This window comes from Ranitomeya imitator, chromosome 4, assembly GCF_032444005.1.
Source record: "Ranitomeya imitator isolate aRanImi1 chromosome 4, aRanImi1.pri, whole genome shotgun sequence".
NCBI classification, from domain to species: Eukaryota; Metazoa; Chordata; class Amphibia; order Anura; family Dendrobatidae; genus Ranitomeya; species Ranitomeya imitator.
The window spans coordinates 351,074,141-351,099,901 of record NC_091285.1 but is presented as its reverse complement, the minus strand read 5'-3'; the positions used below and the strand labels follow the sequence as shown (position 1 = coordinate 351,099,901).

The following is a 25,761-nucleotide window of genomic DNA, read 5'->3' as shown; positions in this document are numbered from 1 at the left end:
CCATCTCAATTCCTGTCAATTTTGCATTGAAAAGTCAAATGGCGCTCCTTCCCTTCCGAGCTCTCCCATGCGCCCAAACAGTGGTTTACTGACACATATGGGGTATCAGCATACTCGGGACAAATTGGACAACAACTTTTGGGGTCCAATTTCTTCTCTTACCCTTGGAAAAATAAAAAATTGGGGGCAAAAATATAATTTTTGTGAAAAAATATGATTTTTTATTTTTACGGTTCTGCATTATAAAGTTCTGTGAAGCACTTGGTGGGTCAAAGTGCTCACCACACATCCAGATAAGTTCCTTAGGGGGTCTACTTTCCAAAATGGTGTCACTTGTGGGGGGTTTCAATGTTTAGGCACATCAGTGGCTCTCCAAACGCAACATGGCGTCCCATCTCAATTCCTGTCAATTTTGCATTGAAAAGTCAAACGGCGCTCCTTCCCTTCCGAGCTCTCCGATGCGCCCAAACAGTGGTTTACTGCCACATATGGGGTATCAGCGTACTCAGGACAAATTGGACAACAACTTTTGGGGTCCATTTTCTCCTGTTACCCTTGGTAAAATAAAACAAATTGGAGCTGAAGTAATTTTTTTGTGAAAAAAAGTTAAATGTTCATTTTTATTTAAACATTCCAAAAATTCCTATTAAACACCTGAAGGGTTAATAAACTTCTTGAATGTGGTTTTGAGCACCTTGAGGGGTGCAGTTTTTAGAATGGTGTCACACTTGGGTATTTTCTATCATATAGACCCCTCAAAATGACTTCAAATGAGATGTGGTCCCTAAAAAAAAAATGGTGTTGTAAAAATGAGAAATTGCTGGTCCACTTTTAACCCTTATAACTCCCTAACAAAAAAAAAATTTGGTTCCAAAATTATGCTGATGTAAAGGAGACATGTGGGAAATGTTACTTATTAAGTATTTTGTGTGACATATCTCTGTGATTTAATTGCATAAAAATTCAAATTTTGAAAATTGCGAAATTTTCAAAATTTTCGCCAAATTTCCGTTTTTTTCACAAATAAACGCAGGTACTATCAAATATATTTTAACACTATCATGAAGTACAATATGTCACGAGAAAACAATGTCAGAATCACCAGGATCCGTTGAAGCGTTCCAGAGTTATAACCTCATAAAGGGACAGTGGTCAGAATTGTAAAAATTGGCCTGGTCATTGACGTGCAAACCACCCTTGGGGGTAAAGGGGTTAATTACAGCAGGTCCATTACCCCTCCATAGAGAGAGAGAGAGAGAGAATTTTAGTCTAAGAAGAGGTTTCACAGGTACCCATTCAGATAAAGACGTTTATTCTCAGCGAGGAAATGCAAGTTTAGGACCTGGAATAAGAGAGATGCCGTAATGTGGCTACCAGGTACACATAAAATTAGCCATTTTTATGCGCTAAACGCTCTCATTTTTCATATTTCTAGTGCAGTAATGCAGTTCAATTTTCGTGTTTCATTTTTGCATGTTTTAGCGCAGCAGTGTGCTGCCTTTGTTTACTTGACTACATACGAGTTGGCGACTCTAGGTTCAGCACCTGTTCACACTTAGTCTATGTTTGGATGTGACGGTCAGTCTTTTGAAATATAAAGGGAACCAGTCACCATGAAAATACAGTCCAATCTGCAGGCACCATAATTTAGAGCAGGGGGAACTGAGCAGATTGATATATAGTTTTGTGAGAAAAGATTTAGTATAACCTGTGTTTTATTCATTTAATCTTCTCCTCTTTCTGAGATTCAGTCCAGTGGGCAGTCCTATCAGTGACTGATAGTTATCTCTGTATGAACACTTATGCAAAGAAAGCTGTCAGTCACTGATAGGACTGCCCACTGGACTGAAAATCCATCCCAGAAACAGCAGAGGGTTAAATGATAAAAACAAGTTACACTGATATATAGTTTTGTGAGAAAAGATTCAGTGTAACTTGTTTTTATCATTTAACCCTCTGCTCTTTCTGGGATTTTCAGTCCAGTGGGCGGTCCTATCTGTGATTGGCCGCTTTCTCAGTATACACTGATAGGACCACCCACTGGGCCTAAAATCCTAGAAAAAGCAGAGAGTTAAATGACTACAACACAGATTATACTTAATATTTTCTCACAAACCTATGTATAAAACATCTACTGAGCCCCCACTGCTCTAGAACATGATGCCTGCAGAATGGACTGCATTGTTCTGGTGACCGGTTCCCTTTGGACATCACTTGTGAATACAAGTGAATTATAATGTCCATCACTACTAAGGGATTGAAAAAACTTTCAGCCCCACATTCATCTTCTCACCAGTTTACTCAAGCTGTTCGTTTTTAAAAAGTTAGATAGAGATTTGGATGATTGTGGTAAATTTCTGCGCTGCTGAATCACTAGAATTCCAGAATTATTAGTACATGTGGCTTTATTATTCTAAGCGTTTCAGAGTTCAAGACTCCTTCATCAGGAACACCACAGGAACACATCCACCTCTTCTTCCTGTGGTGTTCCTGATGAAGGAAAATAGTACATCAGTGCCAAGTTAAAAAGGCCTGTCTCCATAAAGTACCTACTGAGTTCACTTTTCATATATTATCAGTGTATGCATGCAGTAGTTATAAGAAGTTCCTTGCAGCATAAACTAACTTAATTTTTTTCTCTCTTTCAGATCGGACTTGTAAAGTATGGAATCTTGTCACTGGTCAGGAAATTATGTCTCTTGGAGGTCATCCAAATAATGTGGTGTCTGTGAAGTATTGTAACTACACCAGTCTAGTATTTACAGTGTCAACATCTTACATTAAGGTGTGGGACATCAGAGATTCCGCAAAATGCATCCGTACACTTACGTAAGTATTTTACGGTTTGCTTTTTACATAAATTAAAAATATCTTAACGGCCAACAATGTGCCACTGTTGAATGCATAAAGATATGGTCGAGTTTATTGTTAATACTTAATAATAAATTGGGGACATAGGTGATCTGAAGGATTGTCACCATGGAGTAATGTGGTCTGCAGTTCAAGTCTTTCAGAAGCTACTAACCTAACAGGAAGAGAGACAAAGACTAATAGGAAAGTAATTTCAATATTAGAGATTAGTGATGAGCGAACGTGCTCGGATAAGGTGTTATCGAACACGCTCAGGTGCTAAACGAGTGTATTCGGCATGCAAGGGTTGCCTAACAAACAGGTTAGCACACAAGCATGCTTGGATAACACCTTACCTGAGCACTATATAATTACTATTAGAGATGTAGAACATTTATATTCAGGGGACTCTCTGAACGCTAAGAATACAAAGCATAGACCCCAGCTCCATATTTCCAAAATGCATGCTCCATGTTCCAGAACTTGAAATATTGTTGTCCTACTTTGATTTTGCCTCATAATTTGCTCACTAGGGTTGTTTAGGTGCAACCAAGAATGGGCCAAGTAGGAAAACGCTATAAAATGGTGGAAGAAGCATTACATACCTGTTAAATCCCTGCCGCAGCATTTATGTGTATCAATATGATGTCTGCTTCAGCAAGTAAACAAAGATCCACGGGGTAAATGATATAAGTGGGGAATTTAACAGGAAAGCAATGCTTCTTTCATTGCTATATATATCTCTCATTAGACTGTTTTTTCTTGACAATCCTAGACATTATTATTACTCCCATAATATTTTTCAGTTGACATAGCTCTGTCGAAGCTTGATTTACGCATTTTTTAATGGCTGTATTTAATATGTCATATAAAACTGTTGGTGTAATTGAAAAAATAGCAATTCTGCACATTTGGGTAATTTCATTTTGTTCTTATGGCATTTACTGTGCGATAATTAAATGACGGACTGTTGACGGCCTCCAGCATCCAAATAAATCATTTTGTACCTTGGTGATTTTGATGCCTCTACATTTGAGGTTTTTTTTTGTTGTTATTGCCACATACCTACCTCATTACATCACAGTATACAAATAAGTAGACAATTATTTCAAATGTCAAATCTTTTTTCTATCGTAAGATCTTCTGGTCAGGTGACAGCGTGGGATTCTTGTGCAGGAAGCCAGAATAGGACAGTGACCATTCCTCCTGGTGAAAACCAAATCAATCAAGTTGCACTGAACCCTACAGGCACCTTCTTATATGCAGCTGCTGGCAACGCCGTGAGAATGTGGGATCTGAAAAGGTACTTTTCATATACAAGAAGGTAGTGTTCACCCATAAGATTAATGAAAGGTTAAACTAATGAAGAGGTAAAATGGGTATTCTGCTCTATTCAGTACAGTAAAATGGGAGAATTTATATTCTGATGAGCATTGCAGAAAAACCTCTGTAGTTGGTCATGTGAAACATGAGAAATGCCATGCAATTTATCAGTATCAGGCAGTACATGACAGGGCCTGATGATCTGCCAGAGGTCAATGATTACATGGCTTTCATATCCACTATTGCTGGGTGCAAATACTCTCAGCAATGCTATCATGTAATAATACCCCACTGAGGCAGTTTTGAAGATTAGCAGAAAGATTGATATTAATTGTGTAATTTGACTTAAAAGATTTGTTATCCATGTTCATTGTGTGTGATTTATGTAATGCTAGGTCTCTTATAGGTCATGACATTTATTATGACTTATAGCGGTATTAGTGCAGAAGTCCTGGATGAATTTGTATACCTGATATTTTTATTCTGTTGGAATCCTAGTGTGATCTTTAAGATCTAACCAGCTGCTATGTATTTTCACCTTAAAGGTTTCAGTCTACAGGGAAATTAACTGGACATCTTGGACCTGTCATGTGTCTTACGGTAGACCAGGTTGCCAGTGGCCAAGATCTCATTATTACAGGCTCAAAAGATCATTACATTAAGGTAAGGAATCAATATTATTGGGTTAATAGTAAACCGTAGTTAGAAAATAATGTTAAGCGTACAGAAATTATATAAAATGTATTGTTGGGTTTAGTAAATGTTATTGGGAACAGATCTGTTAGTAAAATGCTATATCCTAGCTGAGGGCATCATGTAATCCCTCCAGGTCGTAAAATAATTAAGAAAAGAAACAAGGCAAAATATGTTGTGCCATTTATCTGACAACCCTTCAGATGAATTTGTGGGACTGACTGTGCATCACCTATCTCTTTTCCATTCTTCCCTCTGCTAGGTGACAGATTCACTCTCATGAATATGCTGGACTCCTAAGCATGACTCCATGTATGTCTGAGCTGTGAAAGCCTGTGACTCCAAACTAATCTTGAAATGATCACTATAGTGTCTTGACCTATAGCAGCCATCCACAGGAACATATGGAGTCACATACCGTTAGTGGATCTGTCACCATATTTCACAATACAAACTGCAAACATTATTAAAGTGGTTGTCCACTTTTGGGAGCATTAAATGTATGCATTTTGCCTAAAAATCATTTTATTAATTGAGTTTAAAATCTGCACAGTTTGCTATCTGTAGCCTCTGTGTTCCACTGTCTATTGCTTGCTGCAAAATTGATTAACTGCGAATCCATCAGTCAGCTCATAATGATGGCCCAATGGGATTGATCTGTGGGTTGTTGTTTTTTAGCTCCTCTCCACTGATTTATGATCACAGACCTCTTCAAAGTTTAATATGCAGGGAAATATAGAGCCTGTAAAAGAAACAAAACAAACATTTTTTTATGAAACTGGATTGCAAAAATGATTTTTAGCCCCAAGTACATGCATAAGCAACTAAAAAACAAAGTTCCAAGAGGTTGACAACCAATTTAAGCCATTTGTGCATATGGGTTTACTGTGCATCCTGTATTGGGGTGCTGTGTGTGGACGGTGCTCTGGAGCGGAGCTTTTTCCACAAACGTCAGATACCAGCTATATTAAATGGGTTCTCCAAGAATGAGAGAGAATTAGATCAGAGACGCTGTTTTAACAGCAGCTTGACCTAGTCACATGTCAGTATGAGCTGCAGACTGAAGACATTCAGTTCCTGAGACCTGTGTCTCAGCAGACAAGAGCTGTATCACATATACCCCATTGGCGGTCATGAGCACTGTTGCAATATGCAAAGAAATATGTTTCTTATGAGAAGATCACCCACTTCATCCTCCTCTGTCTTTCTGACAGCTTTATAGCAGTGCACAGAGACTGAATGCGCCCAACTGGAAAACAAATAAACAATGAAGAGGATGAAGCTGATAAGCCCATTGTGCTCAGTGAAGAAGATATCTATTTCTTCACATATGACAGCCTTGTCAGTTGAGACGGAGGTTTCAGGAGCTGTACGTCTTCAGTCTGCAGTTCCTACTGACACATGATTAGGACAGGCTGCAGTTTGAATTATATTCGGGTGACCATTTTCTCATTCTCTGAGAAGCCCTTTAAGTATCTGGCATCTTTCCCAAACAGCCATGGCTGGAGCTGAGATTCATCTGCTTATGTTAACCATTTAAATGCCTCTGTGTTATGGCTGGCAATCAGGCAACACAGCGTGCAGTAATCAGCGCACATACAGAGATCTGGCAATAACCAAAAACAATAGGACGAGCTCTGAGACGTGGAATCTCTGTAGACTGCAGTACCTGATCTATCCTCACACAACTATAAGCAGCAGTGGATTGCGCCTAACAACTACCTATGCAACTCGGCACTGCCTGAGGAGCTGACTAGCCTGAAGATAGAAATACAAGCCTGACTTACCTCAGAGAAATACCCCAAAGGAATAGGCAGCCCCCCACATATAATGACTGTTAGCAAGATGAAAAGACAAACGTAGGAATGAAATAGATTCAGCAAAGTGAGGCCCGATATTCTAGACAGAGCGAGGATAGCAAAGAGAACTATGCAGTCTACAAAAAACCCTAAAACGAAAACCACGCAAAGGGGCAAAAAGACCCACCGTGCCGAACTAACAGCACGGCGGTGCACCCCTCTGCTTCTCAGAGCTTCCAGCAAAAGACAATAGCAAGCTGGACAGAAAAAAAACAGAAAACAAACTAGAAGCACTTATCTAGCAGAGCAGCAGGCCCAAGGAAAGATGCAGTAGCTCAGATCCAACACTGGAACATTGACAAGGAGCAAGGAAGACAGACTCAGGTGGAGCTAAATAGCAAGGCAGCCAACGAGCTCACCAAAACACCTGAGGGAGGAAGCCCAGAGACTGCAATACCACTTGTGACCACAGAAGTGAACTCAGCCACAGAATTCACAACAGTACCCCCCCCTTGAGGAGGGGTCACCGAACCCTCACCAGAACCCCCAGGCCGACCAGGATGAGCCACATGAAAGGCACGAACAAGATCTGGGGCATGGACATCAGAGGCAAAAACCCAGGAATTATCTTCCTGAGCATAACCCTTCCATTTGACCAGATACTGGAGTTTCCGTCTAGAGACACGAGAATCCAAAATCTTCTCCACAATATACTCCAATTCCCCCTCCACCAAAACAGGGGCAGGAGGCTCCACAGATGGAACCATAGGTGCCACGTATCTCCTCAACAACGACCTATGGAATACATTATGTATGGAAAAGGAGTCTGGGAGGGTCAGACGAAAAGACACCGGATTGAGAATCTCAGAAATCCTATACGGACCAATAAAACGAGGTTTAAATTTAGGAGAGGAAACCTTCATAGGAATATGACGAGAAGATAACCAAACCAAATCCCCAACACGAAGTCGGGGTCCCACACGGCGTCTGCGATTAGCGAAAAGCTGAGCCTTCTCCTGGGACAAGGTCAAATTGTCCACTACCTGAGTCCAGATCTGCTGCAACCTGTCCACCACAGAATCCACACCAGGACAGTCCGAAGACTCAACCTGTCCTGAAGAGAAACAAGGATGGAACCCAGAATTGCAGAAAAATGGAGAGACCAAGGTAGCCGAGCTGGCCCGATTATTAAGGGCGAACTCAGCCAACGGCAAAAATGACACCCAATCATCCTGGTCAGCGGAAACAAAACATCTCAGATATGTTTCCAAGGTCTGATTGGTTCGTTCGGTCTGGCCATTAGTCTGAGGATGGAAGGCCGAGGAGAAAGATAGGTCAATGCCCATCCTACCACAAAAGGCTCGCCAGAACCTCGAGACAAACTGGGAACCTCTGTCAGAAACAATATTCTCAGGAATGCCATGTAAACGAACCACATGCTGGAAGAACAAAGGCACCAAATCAGAGGAGGAAGGCAATTTAACCAAGGGCACCAGATGGACCATTTTAGAAAAGCGATCACAGACCACCCAAATGACCGACATTTTTTGAGAAACGGGAAGGTCAGAAATGAAATCCATCGAAATATGTGTCCAAGGCCTCTTCGGGACCGGCAAGGGCAAAAGCAACCCACTGGCACGTGAACAGCAGGGCTTAGCCCTAGCACAAATTCCACAGGACTGCACAAAAGCACGCACATCCCGTGACAGAGATGGCCACCAGAAGGATCTAGCAACCAACTCCCTGGTACCAAAGATTCCTGGATGACCGGCCAGCACCGAACAATGAAGTTCAGAGATAACTTTACTAGTCCACCTATCAGGGACGAACAGTTTCTCGGCCGGACAACGATCAGGTTTATTAGCCTGAAATTTCTGCAACACTCTCCGCAAATCAGGGGAGATGGCAGACACAATGACTCCTTCCTTGAGGATACTCGCCGGCTCAGATAACCCCGGAGAGTCGGGCACAAAACTCCTAGACAGAGCATCCGCCTTCACATTTTTAGAGCCCGGAAGGTATGAAATCACAAAATCAAAACGAGCAAAAAATAACGACCAACGGGCCTGTCTAGGATTCAAGCGCTTGGCAGACTCGAGATAAGTCAAGTTCTTATGATCAGTCAATACCACCACGCGATGCTTAGCACCCTCAAGCCAATGACGCCACTCCTCGAATGCCCACTTCATGGCCAGCAACTCTCGGTTGCCCACATCATAATTACGCTCAGCAGCAGAAAATTTCCTGGAAAAGAAAGCACATGGTTTGAACACTGAGCAACCAGAACCTCTCTGTGACAAAACCGCCCCTGCACCAATCTCAGAAGCATCAACCTCGACCTGGAACGGAAGAGAAACATCAGGTTGACACAACACAGGGGCACAGCAAAAACGACGCTTCAACTCCTGAAAAGCTTCCACGGCAGCAGAAGACCAATTAACCAAATCAGCACCCTTCTTGGTCAAATCGGTCAATGGTCTGGCAATGCTAGAAAAATTACAGATGAAGCGACGATAAAAATTAGCAAAGCCCAGGAATTTCTGCAGACTTTTTAGAGATGTCGGCTGAGTCCAATCCTGGATGGCCTGAACCTTAACCGGATCCATCTCGATAGTAGAAGGGGAAAAGATGAACCCCAAAAATGAAACTTTCTGCACACCGAAGAGACACTTTGATCCCTTCACGAACAAGGAATTAGCACGCAGTACCTGGAAAACCATTCTGACTTGCTTCACATGAGACTCCCAATCATCTGAGAAGATCAAAATGTCATCCAAGTAAACAATCAAGAATTTATCCAGATACTCACGGAAAATGTCATGCATAAAAGACTGAAAAACAGATGGAGCATTGGCAAGTCCGAACGGCATCACCAGATACTCAAAATGACCCTCGGGCGTATTAAATGCCGTTTTCCATTCATCTCCCTGCCTGATTCTCACCAGATTATACGCACCACGAAGATCAATCTTAGTAAACCAACTAGCCCCCTTAATCCGAGCAAACAAGTCAGAAATCAATGGCAAGGGATACTGAAACTTAACAGTGATCTTATTAAGAAGGCGGTAATCAATACACGGTCTTAGCGAACCATCCTTCTTGGCTACAAAAAAGAACCCTGCTCCCAATGGTGACGACGATGGGCGAATATGTCCCTTCTCCAGGGACTCCTTCACATAACTGCGCATAGCGGTGTGTTCAGGTACGGACAAATTAAATAAACGACCCTTAGGGAATTTACTACCAGGAATCAAATCGATAGCACAATCACAATTCCTATGCGGAGGTAGGGCATCAGACTTGGACTCTTCAAATACATCCTGAAAGTCCGACAAGAACTCTGGGATGTCAGAAGGAATGGATGACGAAATAGACAAAAATGGAACATCACCATGTACTCCCTGACAACCCCAGCTGGTTACCGACATAGAGTTCCAATCCAATACTGGATTATGGGTTTGTAGCCATGGCAACCCCAACACGACCACATCATGCAAATTATGCAGTACCAGAAAGCGAATAACTTCCTGATGTGCAGGAGCCATGCACATGGTCAGCTGGGCCCAGTACTGAGGCTTATTCTTGGCCAAAGGTGTAGCATCAATTCCTCTCAACGGAATAGGACACCGCAAAGGCTCCAAGAAAAATCCACAACGTTTAGCATAATCCAAATCCATCAGATTCAGGGCAGCGCCTGAATCCACAAACGCCATGACAGAATACGATGACAAAGAGCACATTAAGGTAATGGACAAAAGGAATTTGGACTGTACAGTACCAATAACGGCAGAGCTATCGAACCGCCTAGTGCGTTTAGGACAATTAGAAATAGCATGAGTAGAATCACCACAATAGAAACACAGTCTGTTCAGACGTCTGTGTTCTTGCCGTTCTACTTTAGTCATAGTCCTGTCGCACTGCATAGGCTCAGGTTTACTCTCAGGCAGTACCGCCAGATGGTGCACAGATTTACGCTCGCGCAAGCGACGACTGATCTGAATGGCCAAGGACATAGACTCATTCAAACCAGCAGGCATAGGAAATCCCACCATTACATCCTTAAGAGCTTCAGAGAGACCCTTTCTGAACAAAGCCGCTAGTGCAGATTCATTCCACAGAGTGAGTACTGACCATTTCCTAAATTTCTGACAATATACTTCTACATCATCCTGACCCTGGCATAAAGCCAGCAGATTTTTCTCAGCCTGATCCACTGAATTAGGCTCATCGTAAAGCAATCCGAGCGCCAGGAAAAATGCATCAACATTACTCAATGCAGAATCTCCTGGTGCAAGAGAAAACGCCCAGTCCTGTGGGTCGCCGCGCAAAAAAGAAATAATAATCAAAACCTGTTGAATAGGATTACCAGAAGAATGAGGTTTCAAGGCCAAAAATAGCTTACAATTATTTCTGAAGCTCAGGAACTTAGTTCTGTCACCAAAAAACAAATCAGGAATCGGAATTCTTGGTTCTAGCATCGATTTCTGATCAATAGTATCTTGAATCTTTTGTACATTTACAACGAGATTATCCATTGAGGAGCACAGAGCCTGAATATCCATGTCCACAGCTGTGTCCTGAAGCACTCCAATGTCTAGGGGAAAAAAAAGACTGAAGACAGAGCTAAGAAAAAAAAATGATGTCAGGATTTCTTTTTTCCCTCTATTGGGAATCATTGGTGTGGCTCCTTGTACTGTTATGGCTGGCAATCAGGCAACACAGCGTGCAGTAATCAGCGCACATACAGAGATCTGGCAATAACCAAAAACAATAGGACGAGCTCTGAGACGTGGAATCTCTGTAGACTGCAGTACCTGATCTATCCTCACACAACTATAAGCAGCAGTGGATTGCGCCTAACAACTACCTATGCAACTCGGCACTGCCTGAGGAGCTGACTAGCCTGAAGATAGAAATACAAGCCTGACTTACCTCAGAGAAATACCCCAAAGGAATAGGCAGCCCCCCACATATAATGACTGTTAGCAAGATGAAAAGACAAACGTAGGAATGAAATAGATTCAGCAAAGTGAGGCCCAATATTCTAGACAGAGCGAGGATAGCAAAGAGAACTATGCAGTCTACAAAAGACCCTAAAACGAAAACCACGCAAAGGGGCAAAAAGACCCACCGTGCCGAACTAACAGCACGGCGGTGCACCCCTCTGCTTCTCAGAGCTTCCAGCAAAAGACAATAGCAAGCTGGACAGAAAAAAAACAGAAAACAAACTAGAAGCACTTATCTAGCAGAGCAGCAGGCCCAAGGAAAGATGCAGTAGCTCAGATCCAACACTGGAACATTGACAAGGAGCAAGGAAGACAGACTCAGGTGGAGCTAAATAGCAAGGCAGCCAACGAGCTCACCAAAACACCTGAGGGAGGAAGCCCAGAGACTGCAATACCACTTGTGACCACAGAAGTGAACTCAGCCACAGAATTCACAACACCTCTGTCAATGTCTGATAGCGGTATTTAAATTACTTCACAGCCAATGCATGCGTGCTATCTTCCATTGGCCCCACGTGATTGCTGGACACCGATGGATTACTATGACAGCCTGTTGTCTACTAAAGACCCACGTCACTGCCATCTTAGTTCTCCTCTGAAGCTCAGCTTTGTGCTGAGCTTGAAAGAAGACAATGTTATTCACTATATACTGTAATACTGCTGCAAAAATTAGAATAACGTCCTCTGTCACCCTATTAAAATGAAAGCATGAAGTATTTTCAACTGTGTTCTATGTATTTAAAGAAATGTTTCTGGCTTACTGTAGAATTAGTTTCCTAAACATGTAAACCATCGTCCAGGTCAGTGCTCTCAGCCGTGGACAAGAACTCTCATGATTTTCTTGACATTCTGGGATCCCAAGCTTGGTTTATGATCTGCACAGATGACGTCATGCCAGGCCTGTGAATCAAACGCCACATTGACGAACCCAGAATGTCAGGAAATCCGTGCAGCTCCTATCCACGGCCAGAGAGCACTGACCTAGACCGGGGTTGCTCTAAGCTAGGGATGTCAAAATCAAATACACAAAGGGTCAAAATTAAAAACTTGGACCAAGTCGGGGCCGACCTTGATATTTATTAAAACAATGTCTATAATTGAGGATGTTTTCCCTCATCGACAAATATAAGTACCATACATACTCGAGTATAAGCCGACCCGAGTATAAGCCGACCCCCCCCTAATTTTGCCACAAAAAACTGGGAAAACTTAATGACTCGATATAAGCCTAGGGTGGAAAATGCAGCAGCTACCGATAAATTTCAAAAATAAAAATAGGTACCAATAAAAGTAAAATTAACTAAGATATCAGTAGGTTGTGTTTTTGAATATCCATATTGAATCAGGAGCCCCATATAATGCTCCATACAGTTCATGATGGGCCCCATAAGATGCTCGTTCATGATGGGCCCCATAAGATGCTCCATATTAAAATATGCCCCATATAATGCTGCACAAAGGTTAATAATGGCCCCATAAGATGCTCCATAGATACATTTGCCTCATACAGTACTGCATAAAGGTTAATAAGGGCCCCATAAGATGCTCCATAGACACATTTGCCCCGTATAATGCTCCACAAATGCTGATTATAGCCCCATAAGATGCTCCATAGAGATATTTGCCCCATATAATGCTGCACATGGCCCCATAGAGATATTTGCCCCATATAATGCTGCACATGGCCCCATAAGATGCTCCATACAGACATTTGCCCCATGTGCTGTTGCTGCGATTAAAAAAAAAAAAAAAAAAGACATACTCACCTCTCAGGCCCCCGGCACTTGCTATATTCATCGTTCCGCGTTCCACCGACGGCCGCCGATGCGTCTTCCCAGTCCTCTGCACTGATGTTCAGGCAGAGGGCGACGGGCACACTAATCGCGTCACCGCACCCTATGACCTGAGCGTCAATGCAGAGGACGGGGAAGACGCATCGGCGGCCGTCGGTGGAACGGGGAACAGGTGAATATCGCGCACTGCGTTATACTCACCTGCTCCTGGCGTGGTCCCCGCACGTCTGTTCCCTGGCGCCGGCAGCTTCTTCCTGTAGTGAGCGGTCACATGGTACCGCTCATTACAGTAATGAATATGCAGCTCCACCCCTATGGGAGTCCATATTCATTACTGTAATGAGCGGTACCATGTGACCGCTCACTACAAGAAGAAGCTTCCGGCACCCGGAGAACCGGGGACGTCCAGGGACCGCGCCAGGACCATGTGAGTGTTATTAGACAGCTGCCGCTCCCCCTCCCCTGCCGACCTCTGGGAATGACTCGAGTATAAGCCGAGAGGGGCAATTTCAGCCTAAAAAAATGGGCTGAAATTCTCAGCTTATACTAGAGTGTATACGGTACATCATATGTTGTGAAGGGGTTAAAGGTGTTGTCTAGTCTAAAATGACAGTCACTTTTTGTGACTACAGACTTGTGAATCCTCCTAGTGCATGCACTTAGCGCTGTGAGGATTGTCTGGTGTCAGCTCTGGGAACAGCGGTCACATGACCACAAGTATGCATTGTGCAGACTGCTGGCCAGAAACTGACTAGACTGGAGACTTTTTTTTTATGCTCAATATTAACCCCTTTCTGCCATTAGATCTACTATTGCGTCCATGTGGGGTGGGCTTTACTTCCCAAGGACGCAATAGTACGTCATATGCGATCGGCAGCGCTCACGGGGGGAGCGCCGCCGATCGCGGCCGGGTGTCAGCTGTTTATCGCAGCTGACATCCGGCACTATGTGCCAGGAGCGGTCACGGACCGCCCCCAGCACATTAACCCCCGGCACACCGCGATCAAAGATGATCGCGATGTGCCGGCGGTACAGGGAAGCACCGCGCAGGGAGGGGGCTCCCTGCGGGCTTCCCTGAGCCCCCCGCAGCAACGCGATGTGATCGCGTTGCTGCGAGGGTCTCACCTCCCTCCCTGCTCCCTCCAGCCCTGGATCCAAGATGGCCGCGGATCCGGGTCCTGCAGGGAGGGAGGTGGCTTCACAGAGCCTGCTCAGAGCAGGCACTGTGAAGCAGCCTGCACTCCTATCAGATCAGTGATCTGACAGAGTGCTGTGCAAACTGTCAGATCACTGATCTGTGATGTCCCCCCCTGGGACAAAGTAAAAAAGTAAAAAAAAAAAATTTCAAATGTGTAAAAAAAATAAAAAAAAATATTCCAAAATAATGAAAAAAAAAAAAAATATTATTCCCATAAATACATTTCTTTATCTAAATAAAAAAAAAAAAACAATAAAAGTACACATATTTAGTATCGCCGCGTCCGTAACGGCCCGACCTATAAAACTGGCCCACTAGTTAACCCCTTCAGTAAACACCGTAAGAAAAAAAAAAAAGAGGCAAAAAACAACGCTTTATTATCATACCGCCGAACAAAAAGTGGAATAACACGCGATCAAAAAGACAGATATAACTAACCATGGTACCGCTGAAAGCGTCATCTTGTCCCGCAAAAAACGAGCCGCCATACAGCATCATCAGCAAAAAAATAAAAAAGTTATAGTCCTGAGAATAAAGTGATGCAAAAATAATTATTTTTTCTATAAAATAGTTTTTATCGTATAAAAGCGCCAAAACATAAAAAAAATGATATAAATGAGGTATCGCTGTAATCGTACTGACCCGAAGAATAAAACTGCTTCATCAATTTTACCAAACGCGGAACGGTATAAACGCCTCCCCCAAAAGAAATTCATGAATAGCTGGTTTTTGGTCATTCTGCCTCACAAAAATCGGAATAAAATGCGATTAAAAAATGTCACGTGCCCGAAAATGTTACCAATAAAAACATCAACTCGTCCCGCAAAAAACAAGACCTCACATGACTCTGTGGACCAAAATATAGAAAAATTATAGCTCTCAAAATGTGGTAACGCAAAAAATATTTTTTGCAATAAAAAGCGTCTTTCAGTGTGTGACGGCTGCCAATCATAAAAATCCGCTAAAAAACCCGCTATAAAAGTAAATCAAACCCCCCTTCATCACACCCTTAGTTAGGGAAAAATTTAAAAAATGTATTTATTTCCATTTTCCCATTAGGGCTAGGGTTAGGGCTAGGGCTAGGGTTAGGGCTAGGGTTAGGGCTAGGGTTAGGGTTAGGGCTAGGGTTAGGGTTAGGGCTAGGGTTAGGGCTAGGGTTAGGGTTAGGGCTAGGGTTAGGGTTAGGGCTAGGGTTAGGGTTAGGGCTAGGGTTAGGGCTAGGGTTAGGGCTAGGGTTAGGGCTAGGGTTAGGGCTAGGGCTACAGTTTGGGTTGGGGCTAAAGTTACAGTTAGGGTTTAGATTACATTTACGGTTGGGAATAGGGTTGGGATTAGGGTTAGGGGTGTGTCAGGGTTAGAGGTGTGGTTAGGGTAACTGTTGGGATTAGGGTTAGGGATGTGTTTGGATTAGGGTTTCAGTTATAATTGGGGGGTTTCCACTGTTTAGGCACATCAGGGGCTCTCCAAACGCGACATGGCGTCCGATCTCAATTCCAGCCAATTCTGCGTTGAAAAAGTAAAACAGTGCTTCTTCCCTTCCGAGCTCTCCCGTGTGCCCAAACAGGGGTTTACCCCAACATATGGGGTATCAGCGTACTCAGGACAAATAGGACAACAACTTTTGGGGTCCAATTTCTCCTGTTACCCTTGGGAAAATACAAAACTCGGGGCTAAAACATATTTTTTGTGGGAAAAAAAAAGATTTTTTATTTTCACGGCTCTGCGTTATAAACTGTAGTGAAACACTTGGGGGTTCAAAGTTCTCACAACACATCTAGATTAGTTCCCTGGGGGGTCTAGTTTCCAATATGGGGTCACTTGTGGGGGGTTTCTACTGTTTAGGTACATTAGGGGTTCTGCAAACGCAATGTGACGTCTGCAGACCATTCCATCTAAGTCTGCATTCCAAATGGCGCTCCTTCCCTTCCGAGCTCTGCCATGCGCTCAAACGGTGGTTTCCCCCAACATACGGGGTATCAGCGTACTCAGGACAAATTGGACAACAACTTTTGGGGTCGAATTTCTCCTCTTACCCTCGGGAAAATACAAAACTGGGGGCTAAAAAATAATTTTGGGGGGAAAGATTTTTTTTTTTAATTTTCACGGCTCTGCGTTACAAACTGTAGTGAAACACTTGGGGGTTCAAAGCTATCACAACACATCTAGATGAGTTCCTTAGGGGGTCTAGTTTCCAAAATGGTGTCACTTGTGGGAGGTTTCTACTGTTTAGGTACATTAGGGGCTCTGCAAATGCAATGTGACGCCTGCAGACCATTCCATCTAAGTCCTCATTCCAAATGGAGCTCCTTCCCTTCCGAGCCCTCCCATGCGCCCAAACAGTGGTTCCCCCCCACATATGGGGTATCAGCGCACTCAGGACAAATTGGACAACAAATTGTGGGGTCGAATTTCTCCTGTTACCCTCGGGAAAATACAAAACTGGGGGCTAAAAAATAATTTTTGTGGGAAAAAATTTTTGTTTTATTTTTACGGCTCTCCATTATAAACTTCTGTGAAGCCCTTGGTGGGTCAAAGCGCTCAGCACACATCTAGATAAGTTCCTAAGGGGGTCTACTTTCCAAAATGGTGTCACTTGTGGGGGGTTTCTACTGTTTAGGTACATTAGGGGCTCTGCAAACGCAATGTGACACCTGCAGACCATTCCATCTAAGTCTGCATTCAAATGGCACTCCTTCCCTTCTGAGCCCTCCCATGTGCCCAAACAGTGGTTCCCCCCACATATGGTGTATCATCGCACTCAGGACAAATTGGGCAACAAATTTTGGGGTCCAATTTCTCCTGTTACCCTCAGGAAAATACAAAACTGGGGGCTAAAAAAATAATTTTTGTGGGAAAAAAATTTTGTTTTATTTTTACGGCTCTGCATTATAAACTTCTGTGAAGCACTTGGTGGGTCAAAGTGCTCACCACACCTCTAGATAAGTTGCTTAGGGGGTCTACTTTCCAAAATGGTGTCATTTGTGGGGGGTTTCAATGTTTAGGCACATCAGTGGCTCTTCAAACGCAACATGGCGTCCCATCTCAATTCCTGTCAATTTTGCTTTGAAAAGTCAAACTGCGCTCCTTCCCTTCCGAGCTCTCCCATCCACCCAAACAGTGGTTTACCCCCACATATGGGGTATCAGCGTACTCAGGACAAATTGTACAACAACTTTTGGGGTCCAATTTCTTCTCTTACTCTTGGGAAAATAAAAAATTGGGGGCAAAAAGATAATTTTTGTGAAAAAATATGATTTTTTATTTTTACGGTTCTACATTATAAACTTCTGTGAAGCACTTGGTGGGTCAAAGTGCTCACCACACCTCTAGATAAGTTCCTTAGGGGGTCTACTTTCCAAAATGGTGTCACTTGTGGGGGGTTTCAATGTTTAGCCACATCAGGGGCTCTCCAAACGAAACATGGCGTCCCATCTCAATTCCAGTCAATTTTGCATTGAAAGTCAAATGGCACTCCTTCGCTTCCGAGCTCTGCCATGCGCCCAAACAGTGGTTTACCCCCACATGTGGGGTATTGGCATACTCAGGACAAATTGTACAACAATGTTTGGGGTCCATTTTCTCCTGTTACCCTTGGTAAAATAAAACAAATTGGAGCTGAAGTAAATTTTTTGTGAAAAAAAGTTAAATGTTCATTTTTATTTAAACATTCAAAAAATTCCTGTGAAGCACCAGAAGGGTTAATAAACTTCTTGAATATGGTTTTGAGCACCTTGAGGGGTGTAGTTTTTAGAATGGTGTCACACTTGGGTATTTTCTATCATATAGACCCCTCAAAATGACTTCAAATGAGATGTGGTCCCTAAAATAAAATGGTGTTGTAGAAATGAGAAATTGCTGGTCAACTTTTAACCCTTATAACTCCCTAACAAAAAAAAAATTTGTTTCCAAAATTGTGCTGATGTAAAGTAGACATGTGGGAAATGTTATTTATTAAGTATTTTGTGTGACATATCTCTGTGATTTAATTGCATAAAAATTCAAAGTTGGAAAATTGCGAAATTTTCATAATTTTCGCCAAATTTCCGTTTTTTTCACAAATAAACGCAGGTACTATCAAATAATTTTTACCATTGTCATGAAGTACAATATGTCACGAGAAAACAATGTCAGAATCACCAGGATCCATTGAAGCGTTCCAGAGTTATAACCTCATAAAGGGACAGTGGTCAGAATTGTAAAAATTGGCCCGGTCATTAACGTGCAAACCACCCTTGGGGGTAAAGGGGTTAATATATTGCACAAGGCCGGAAACAGTCTAGTCAGGTTCTGGCCAGGATTTTGCATGTCGCATACTTGAGGTTAGGTGACCGCCATTCCCGGCGCTCACAGCGGAGAATCCTCACAGTGAGCAGTGTGCACTAGGAGGATTCACAAATCTGCAGTCACATGGAGTGAATGCAGACTTGTCATTTTAAACTGGACAACTCCTTTAATGATTCTCAAGATGACTGTGGCAGTGCATTGTATCTGAAATGGTGCAACACCAGAAAAATGCCATTACCCCTTCAGGTACCAAACTCCACACTCACTATTTGCTGCAGGGGTGAGTGACTTAAGTAGTGTTCAAAATAATAGCAGTCCAATATGACTAACCAGATTAATCACTGGTTTTGGTATAAATTATATTACCACGTTAAACAATTTACCAGTTAGTGAGGTACATTCTAAGAAAACCACCAGACTCGGCATTCATGGTCTGCATGTTTTAGAGTCTAGAACAACATAGAGAGAAACCAGTATAGAGTGCCAGTATCAAAAAAGCGTTTATTAAATATTTATACAATTAAAAATAACATAACTCCAAGGTAACTGCTAAGAAAGCAGGGACAAGCCACTATAGATATATATATATATATATATATATATATATATATATATATATATATATATATATATATATATATAAAACTAGAGATCTAGCAGAGTGCCTACATAGCTATTCAACATACAGGAACTAGTGACCGCAATGCTCATCAGCTACTAAGTGTAGGGGCACAACAAAACGCTCTAAAGAATTATTGATGGCATTGAAACAAAAGGTAATAAAGAGCAGCACTTACATGCGATCTTATCTTGTGTATATGGCGTCCCTGCCGCCATGTTTTAGAGTCTGTATATTGGAATAATTTATTGAAAGGGGGTATGTTCAAAATAATAGCAGTGTGGAGTTCAATTAGTGAGGTCAATCATTCTGTGCAGAAACGGGTATGAATCAGGTGGCCCTTATTTAAGGGTGAAGCCAGGATATGTTGTGCATGCATTTCTCCTTGAAAGCCTGAGATATATGGGTCGTTCGAGACATTGTTCAGAAGAACAGCGTACTTTGATTAAAAAGTAGTCTGGAGAGGGTAAAACTTACAAAGAAGTGCACACAAAGATAGGCTTTTCAGCTAAAATGATCTCCAATGCTTTAAAATGGAAAGCTAAACCGGAAAGACATGGAAGACAACGATTTGATTGGATGGAAGAATGGCAAAGGCTCAGCCTCTGATCAGCTCCTGGATGATCAAAGACTGTCTCAAGTTACCTGTGAGTACTGTGACAGCTAGAAGACGCCTGTGTGAAGCTAATCTTTTAGCAAGAAGTCCCCACAAAGTCCCACAATTAAACAAACAAAAAAACACTGAAGTGGATACAATTTGCCAAAGAACACATCAACTGGCCCAAAGAAAAATGGAGAAATATTTTGTGGACTGATAAAAGTAAAATTGTTCTTTGTAGGTCCAAGGGCCGCAGACAGTTCGTCAGGCGACTTCCAAACTCTGCATTCAAGCCACAGTACACTCTGAAGACCGTGACGCATGGTGGTTCACACATCATGATATGGGCATGATTCTCTTACTATGGAACCGGACCTATTTATTGCATACTAGGGATCATGGACCAGCTTGCATGTATTAAAATAAATGAAGAGATCATGTTGCCTTACACTGAAGAGGATATGCCCTTGAAATGGGTGTTTCAACAAGACAACGACCTAAACACACCAATAAATTAGCAAAATCTTGGTCCCAGTCCAACAAAATTGAGGTTATGGAGTACCTTAGTCTGATAGAACACTTGTGGGGTGACATAAAAAGTGCTATTTCTGAGGCAAAGCCAACAAATGCCAAAAATTGTGGGATGCAGTCCAAGCATCCTAGGCTGGAATAACAGTTGACAGGGGCCAGAAGTTGGTTGACTCTCTGCAACATAGATATGAAGCATTTTTTTAAAACTATGGGTATGCAACTAAATATTACTTTAGTGATTCACAGGAATGCTAAATCCACACAAAAAAATGGTACATATTGTGAGTTTGTAAAGAAAAATGTAGATAATGCTATTTAAAAAAAAAAAAAAAAACAACCCAATGTAAATTTTTTGTTATTTTCTGTAAAGTTACAAAGATTTCATGTTTTGAATTAGAAAACAGTGTGCAATGTTCCCAATGCTTGAAATAAAAACTAGTGTAAAGATTCTGTGATTAAAGGCCCCGTCACACATAGCGACGCTAAAGCGATCCCGACAACGATACGACCTGTCAGGGATCGTTGCTGCGTCGCTATGTGGTCGCTGGTGAGATGTCAAACTGTGAGATCTCCCCAACGACGCAGCAGCGATGCGGCGACCTCTAGCGACCTGTACAACGATGTCAAATGGCAGCTATTTCATGACGATTAACAGACCTCAATGAGGGACATCCTGTCATGAGGTCGTTGGTAAGGTGTCAAACACAGCGATGTGTGCTACCCAGCGGGACCTCAACGACCAAAAAAAGGTCCAGGCCATTCCGACACGAGCAGCGATCTCACAGCAGGGGCCTGGTCGCTGCTACGTGTCACACATAGCGAGATCGCTACTGAGGTCGCTGTTGCATCACAAAACTTGTGACTCAGCAGCGATCTCGCTAGCGATCTCGCTTTGTGTGACGGGGGCTTAACTCATGTGTTTGAACACTACTGTAATAGGGAAGAGCACTAGATTCAGGCACTTTATGTAGGACCCCATTCTTACTGTAGCGTGCTTTGCTACAGAACAAGTGTATGGGATAGAGGAGGGGGAGGGGCAGAGGTGATGCTGGCTCTCTTTTTCTGGTGCCTTTTAAGATGGCAACTTTTAAACCAAGTAAAACTTAAAGGGAACCTGTCACCTGATTTTGGCGAGACAGGTTTGCGTTCATATGGGCGGGGTTTTCGGGTGTTTGATTCACCCTTTCCTTACCCGCTGGCTGCATGCTGGCCACAATATTGGGTTGAAGTTCATGCTGTGTCCTCCGAAGTACACGCCTGCGCAAGGCAATCTTGCCTTGTGCACGCGCAGTATGCTTTGCCCAACTGCGGGCAAAGCCGAAAAGCATTAGTGCGCATGCAGCCGGCGGGTAAGGAAAGGGTGAATCAAACACCCGAAAACCCCGCCCATATGACCGCAAACCTGTCTCGCCAAATTCAGGTGACAGGTTCCCTTTAAGCACACTAGTAATTTGATACAAGACTGGCCTCTAGAATGTGGCAAAGGAAAAAAACAAGTTGTGTGGAATGAAAATTTAAGCAAACCTACAGTGCTGTAATCTTCAGCCCAGGAGAGCAGTATGTGTGAGCAATAGAGAGCCTGAATAGCACAGGAGCAAGTACATTTCTCCTGCCCCTTCCTCCGTGCAGAGGTAAGCTGTGGCCATGGGGAGTTACTACATACAGAAGAAAGGTCTTGTGTATCCTTACACAGAAGCATCTCTTTTCTGGTCACCTGCTGTGACTTCTCTTCTGCGATTGGACAGTGCAATGGTCAGTCTGAAGAAGTTCCGGCAAGTAACATTACATTCACATTGCACAGGGCACTTGCTTGTCTCTGACGCAGCTTTTTCAGACTACAGGACGTGGGTGGTAGGGCTGCCTTCTTCGCGGGCCAAATGTTATCAGATCGCGGGCCAGAGTTTGACACTTGCTCTAAGCGATCCGCTCATGTCTACTGATTTGTGTTATTAGCTCTTTATCCACTTCCTCTTCACACTAGTTGACATTAACCATTGTGATCAAGAACACCAGAAACACATTTTTGTATAATAATTCTCTTCTAGTATATGGTATATAATAATCCTTTAGTTGAATATGCGGAGTAACAAGTCAAAGCTGTGCCATTTCGTAGTACATAAGAGTCTTTTAATATGCTAATATTCTGCTTTTCTTTAGATGTTCGATATCACGGAAGGAGCCCTTGGTGTTGTTAGTCCTACACGTTGTTTTGAGCCACCTCATTACGATGGTATTGAAGCTCTCATCATCAGTGGTGATTACCTTTTTAGTGGGTCAAGAGACAATGGAATCAAGAAATGGGACCTCTCTCGTAAAGACCTTCTTCACGTATGTTTTTACTCTTGGGCATATTATTTGCTTTTCCAAATAAATCCGTGTTAATGATATTGTTCCTGTCTCTGCAGCAAGTTCCAAATGCTCATAAAGATTGGGTATGTGCTCTTGGGATAGTGCCCAGTCGCCCCATTGTTTTGAGTGGCTGTCGAGGCGGCATCCTGAAGCTGTGGAATGTGGATACATTCATGCCAATTGGAGAAGTGAAGGGGCATGATAGTCCTATAAATGCAATCTGCACTAACTCTACTCATATATTCACAGCATCAGAGTAAGTATTGTTTTCATTTTGTTATAGATGTGTCTAATTGTAGATTGTAGTTAAGTGCGGTTCCACGTTGGCATTAAAAGTAATATGTCGCATTGGAAAACTCTATTTACCGGTAGATGTGATTTGTAGGTAAATGGCAGCAGCTGCCCGGCCACCTTACTGAGAGTGCGGCTTCCAGGAGAAAATTATCATTTTTTCCTAGGAGCCGCCAGCTTTCAGTCATGACGTTCTTGGTATTAATCTAAGATGTATGTTGGCATCCTATCATTCAAAGAGAGGAATCTTATCAACCTAATTTATTTAACCCCCCAAATTTTTTTCTTCGCAGTGATCAAACTGTGAGAATTTGGAAGGCTAATGGTTCTCTTGATGGGCAAACATCAGATGCTGGGGACACAAGTGAAGATGTTGCAAGCAATTGAACTGGAAACCTAAAGATAAAGTCTTAAGAGGATACTGTGATGGACTGTTAACTGTTAAGACTCTGTTGGGCATTTGATATAGTATAGTACACATACTGGACCTGAATTACTGGATGCTTTGCTCTGGGCGGTTATTTTACTGTATTTGAAATCCTGCTAGTATCTACCTAACGCACTGACCGAGAATCCTGCTGGTCTGTAGTAGAATGACCGCTGTGTTACACTTTGGGCACAAATCGTGCTTGTTCGGTTCTGCATTCTGTGAAATATCTCTATCATGCTAACACTCAGAACTTATACGTAGAAATTAGCATACATTATTTACTTGAAGTACTCTCATACTGTCCACCCTGACATACACTGTGTGCCTGTAGACAAATGGCTCTTCTTAACATACCTCCCATGATGGCTTTTGGCCATGCTGATGGCCCTCATGAGGGAATGCCAGAAGCAGTCTCTTTGTCATATAGCTTTTGGTGTTAAATATATTACAATTGTACTACACTCGACCAAAGTTTTTCTTTTCTGCACACCCTTGTGCTCAGGATTTTCTGTGCCGTAAAATATCTGAAACGTTACACATTTCTGTCTTCACAAAGTAGTAACCTGTTTGTGGCTGCGAGGCAATGTTTTCTGTGTTGTTTGTCTTATTGTTAATACCTACATATGCTATAAATTATTTTTTATTTGATAGTATTTTTTTTTCTTTTAAAACTTACATTTTATTTTCCCGACTGCATAAATTTGCTTCTAATTTAAAATGCTGCTATGTGTATTCTCAATACTTTTTCTTTTTTAAACGTTAGAACCTTGTTTGCGCTAGAGAACTGTGTATATAAGTTGGTTGTAAAAAGATTTTCTGCAGCTCCTGATTTGATTTTGAATGCTGTGTGAATCTTTGGAAAATATTCTTTTGCTTTGTGTTTTTTTTTTTTTCTTAATCTTATTTTGTAAATTTGACAAATGCAAATTTAATATAGTTGAAACAAATATTTGTGCATATTGAGTTTGTAGATTGAAATAACTAGTGAATTTCAGTTCAGCTAATGCATGAATAAACACATGCGCAAATACTTCTGCTCTTGCTTCATTGCTTACTAATTTTATACTTTGGTTGATTAATTTCTTTTTGTCCCTCTTTAGATACTAACCATTAATGATGAGCAAACGTGCTTGGATAAGGTGTTATTTGAGCATGCTCGTGTGCTAACCAAGTCACTTCGGTGTGCTCAAACAATATGTTCGTTCCCCACGGCTGCACGCCGCAACACATGCAGGGATTGCGTGTTTGTTAGACAGCTGCAACACATTTGTCTAACAGCCGCGAGACATGCAGCAGCCGGACTCTTAACATATTTTTCAAGACAGTTGGTTAGCACACGAACATGCTCGGATAACACCTTATCCGAGCATGTTCTCTTATCACTACTACCCATCTATATGCACGGTGTATTAAAGGGGTTGTAAGGTCTTCTGATAAAAGTCTGTGAGTCTCTACATGGGACTTCAGATTCTGAATCCTGACAGTGCGTTGTCTAGATTCACATGGTTTGCTTATGCGAGGGGCGGTCCTATGACCACAAATGTGCCACATTCATGCTGTTGGCCACACACCGACTAAACGTGCCTTTTTTTCAATACAAATTAGTGGAGAGAAGCCGAGCACATCTAGTACGCACGTAACCGCATGTATGCAAATCGTATAGTTGCGGTCACCTGACTGCACACCATCACTGGCAATACCCATGAAACCTGACGGCGTGCGCACAGCACACTGTCAGGATTCAGAAGTCTACAGTCATATAGTGACCTCAGACTTTCAGCAGAAGATTTGACAAGCCCTTTAATGCAGTTATTACCTAGTTTGGAAAATGATACTTTGGTGCTTGTGCAAAAGTAGTAAATCTTGCACATGGAAAAATAAGAAGGTAATCAAAGTCACGCTTTGTGTCGTCTTCTTCTCCCAGCCGTGGTGCTGCTGTCTAAAGTATTAGTCATGTGAAACCAATAATGGATGTGGGTACTGAAAAACCTGTATAT

General features: G+C 42.4%; 1 protein-coding gene across 10 annotated transcripts in view; it reads left to right on the top strand.

Annotated features, from left to right (window-relative positions):
• KIF21A (kinesin family member 21A) overlaps positions 1–24,794 on the top strand; it is a 237,285-nt gene extending 212,491 nt beyond the window's left edge. For 9 of the 10 annotated variants that reach the window (XM_069765004.1, XM_069765002.1, XM_069765000.1 and 6 more), the window contains 6 exons: positions 2,649–2,829; positions 3,989–4,153; positions 4,719–4,836; positions 22,852–23,022; positions 23,100–23,299; positions 23,628–24,794. In XM_069765004.1, the coding sequence (XP_069621105.1) occupies positions 2,649–2,829; positions 3,989–4,153; positions 4,719–4,836; positions 22,852–23,022; positions 23,100–23,299; positions 23,628–23,721 (929 nt within the window). In that variant the 3' untranslated portion in view covers positions 23,722–24,794. The remainder of the gene's footprint in view (positions 1–2,648; positions 2,830–3,988; positions 4,154–4,718; positions 4,837–22,851; positions 23,023–23,099; positions 23,300–23,627) is intronic. The other variant, XM_069765008.1, reaches the window with a different exon arrangement.
• The last annotated feature ends 967 nt before the right edge of the window (positions 24,795–25,761 follow it).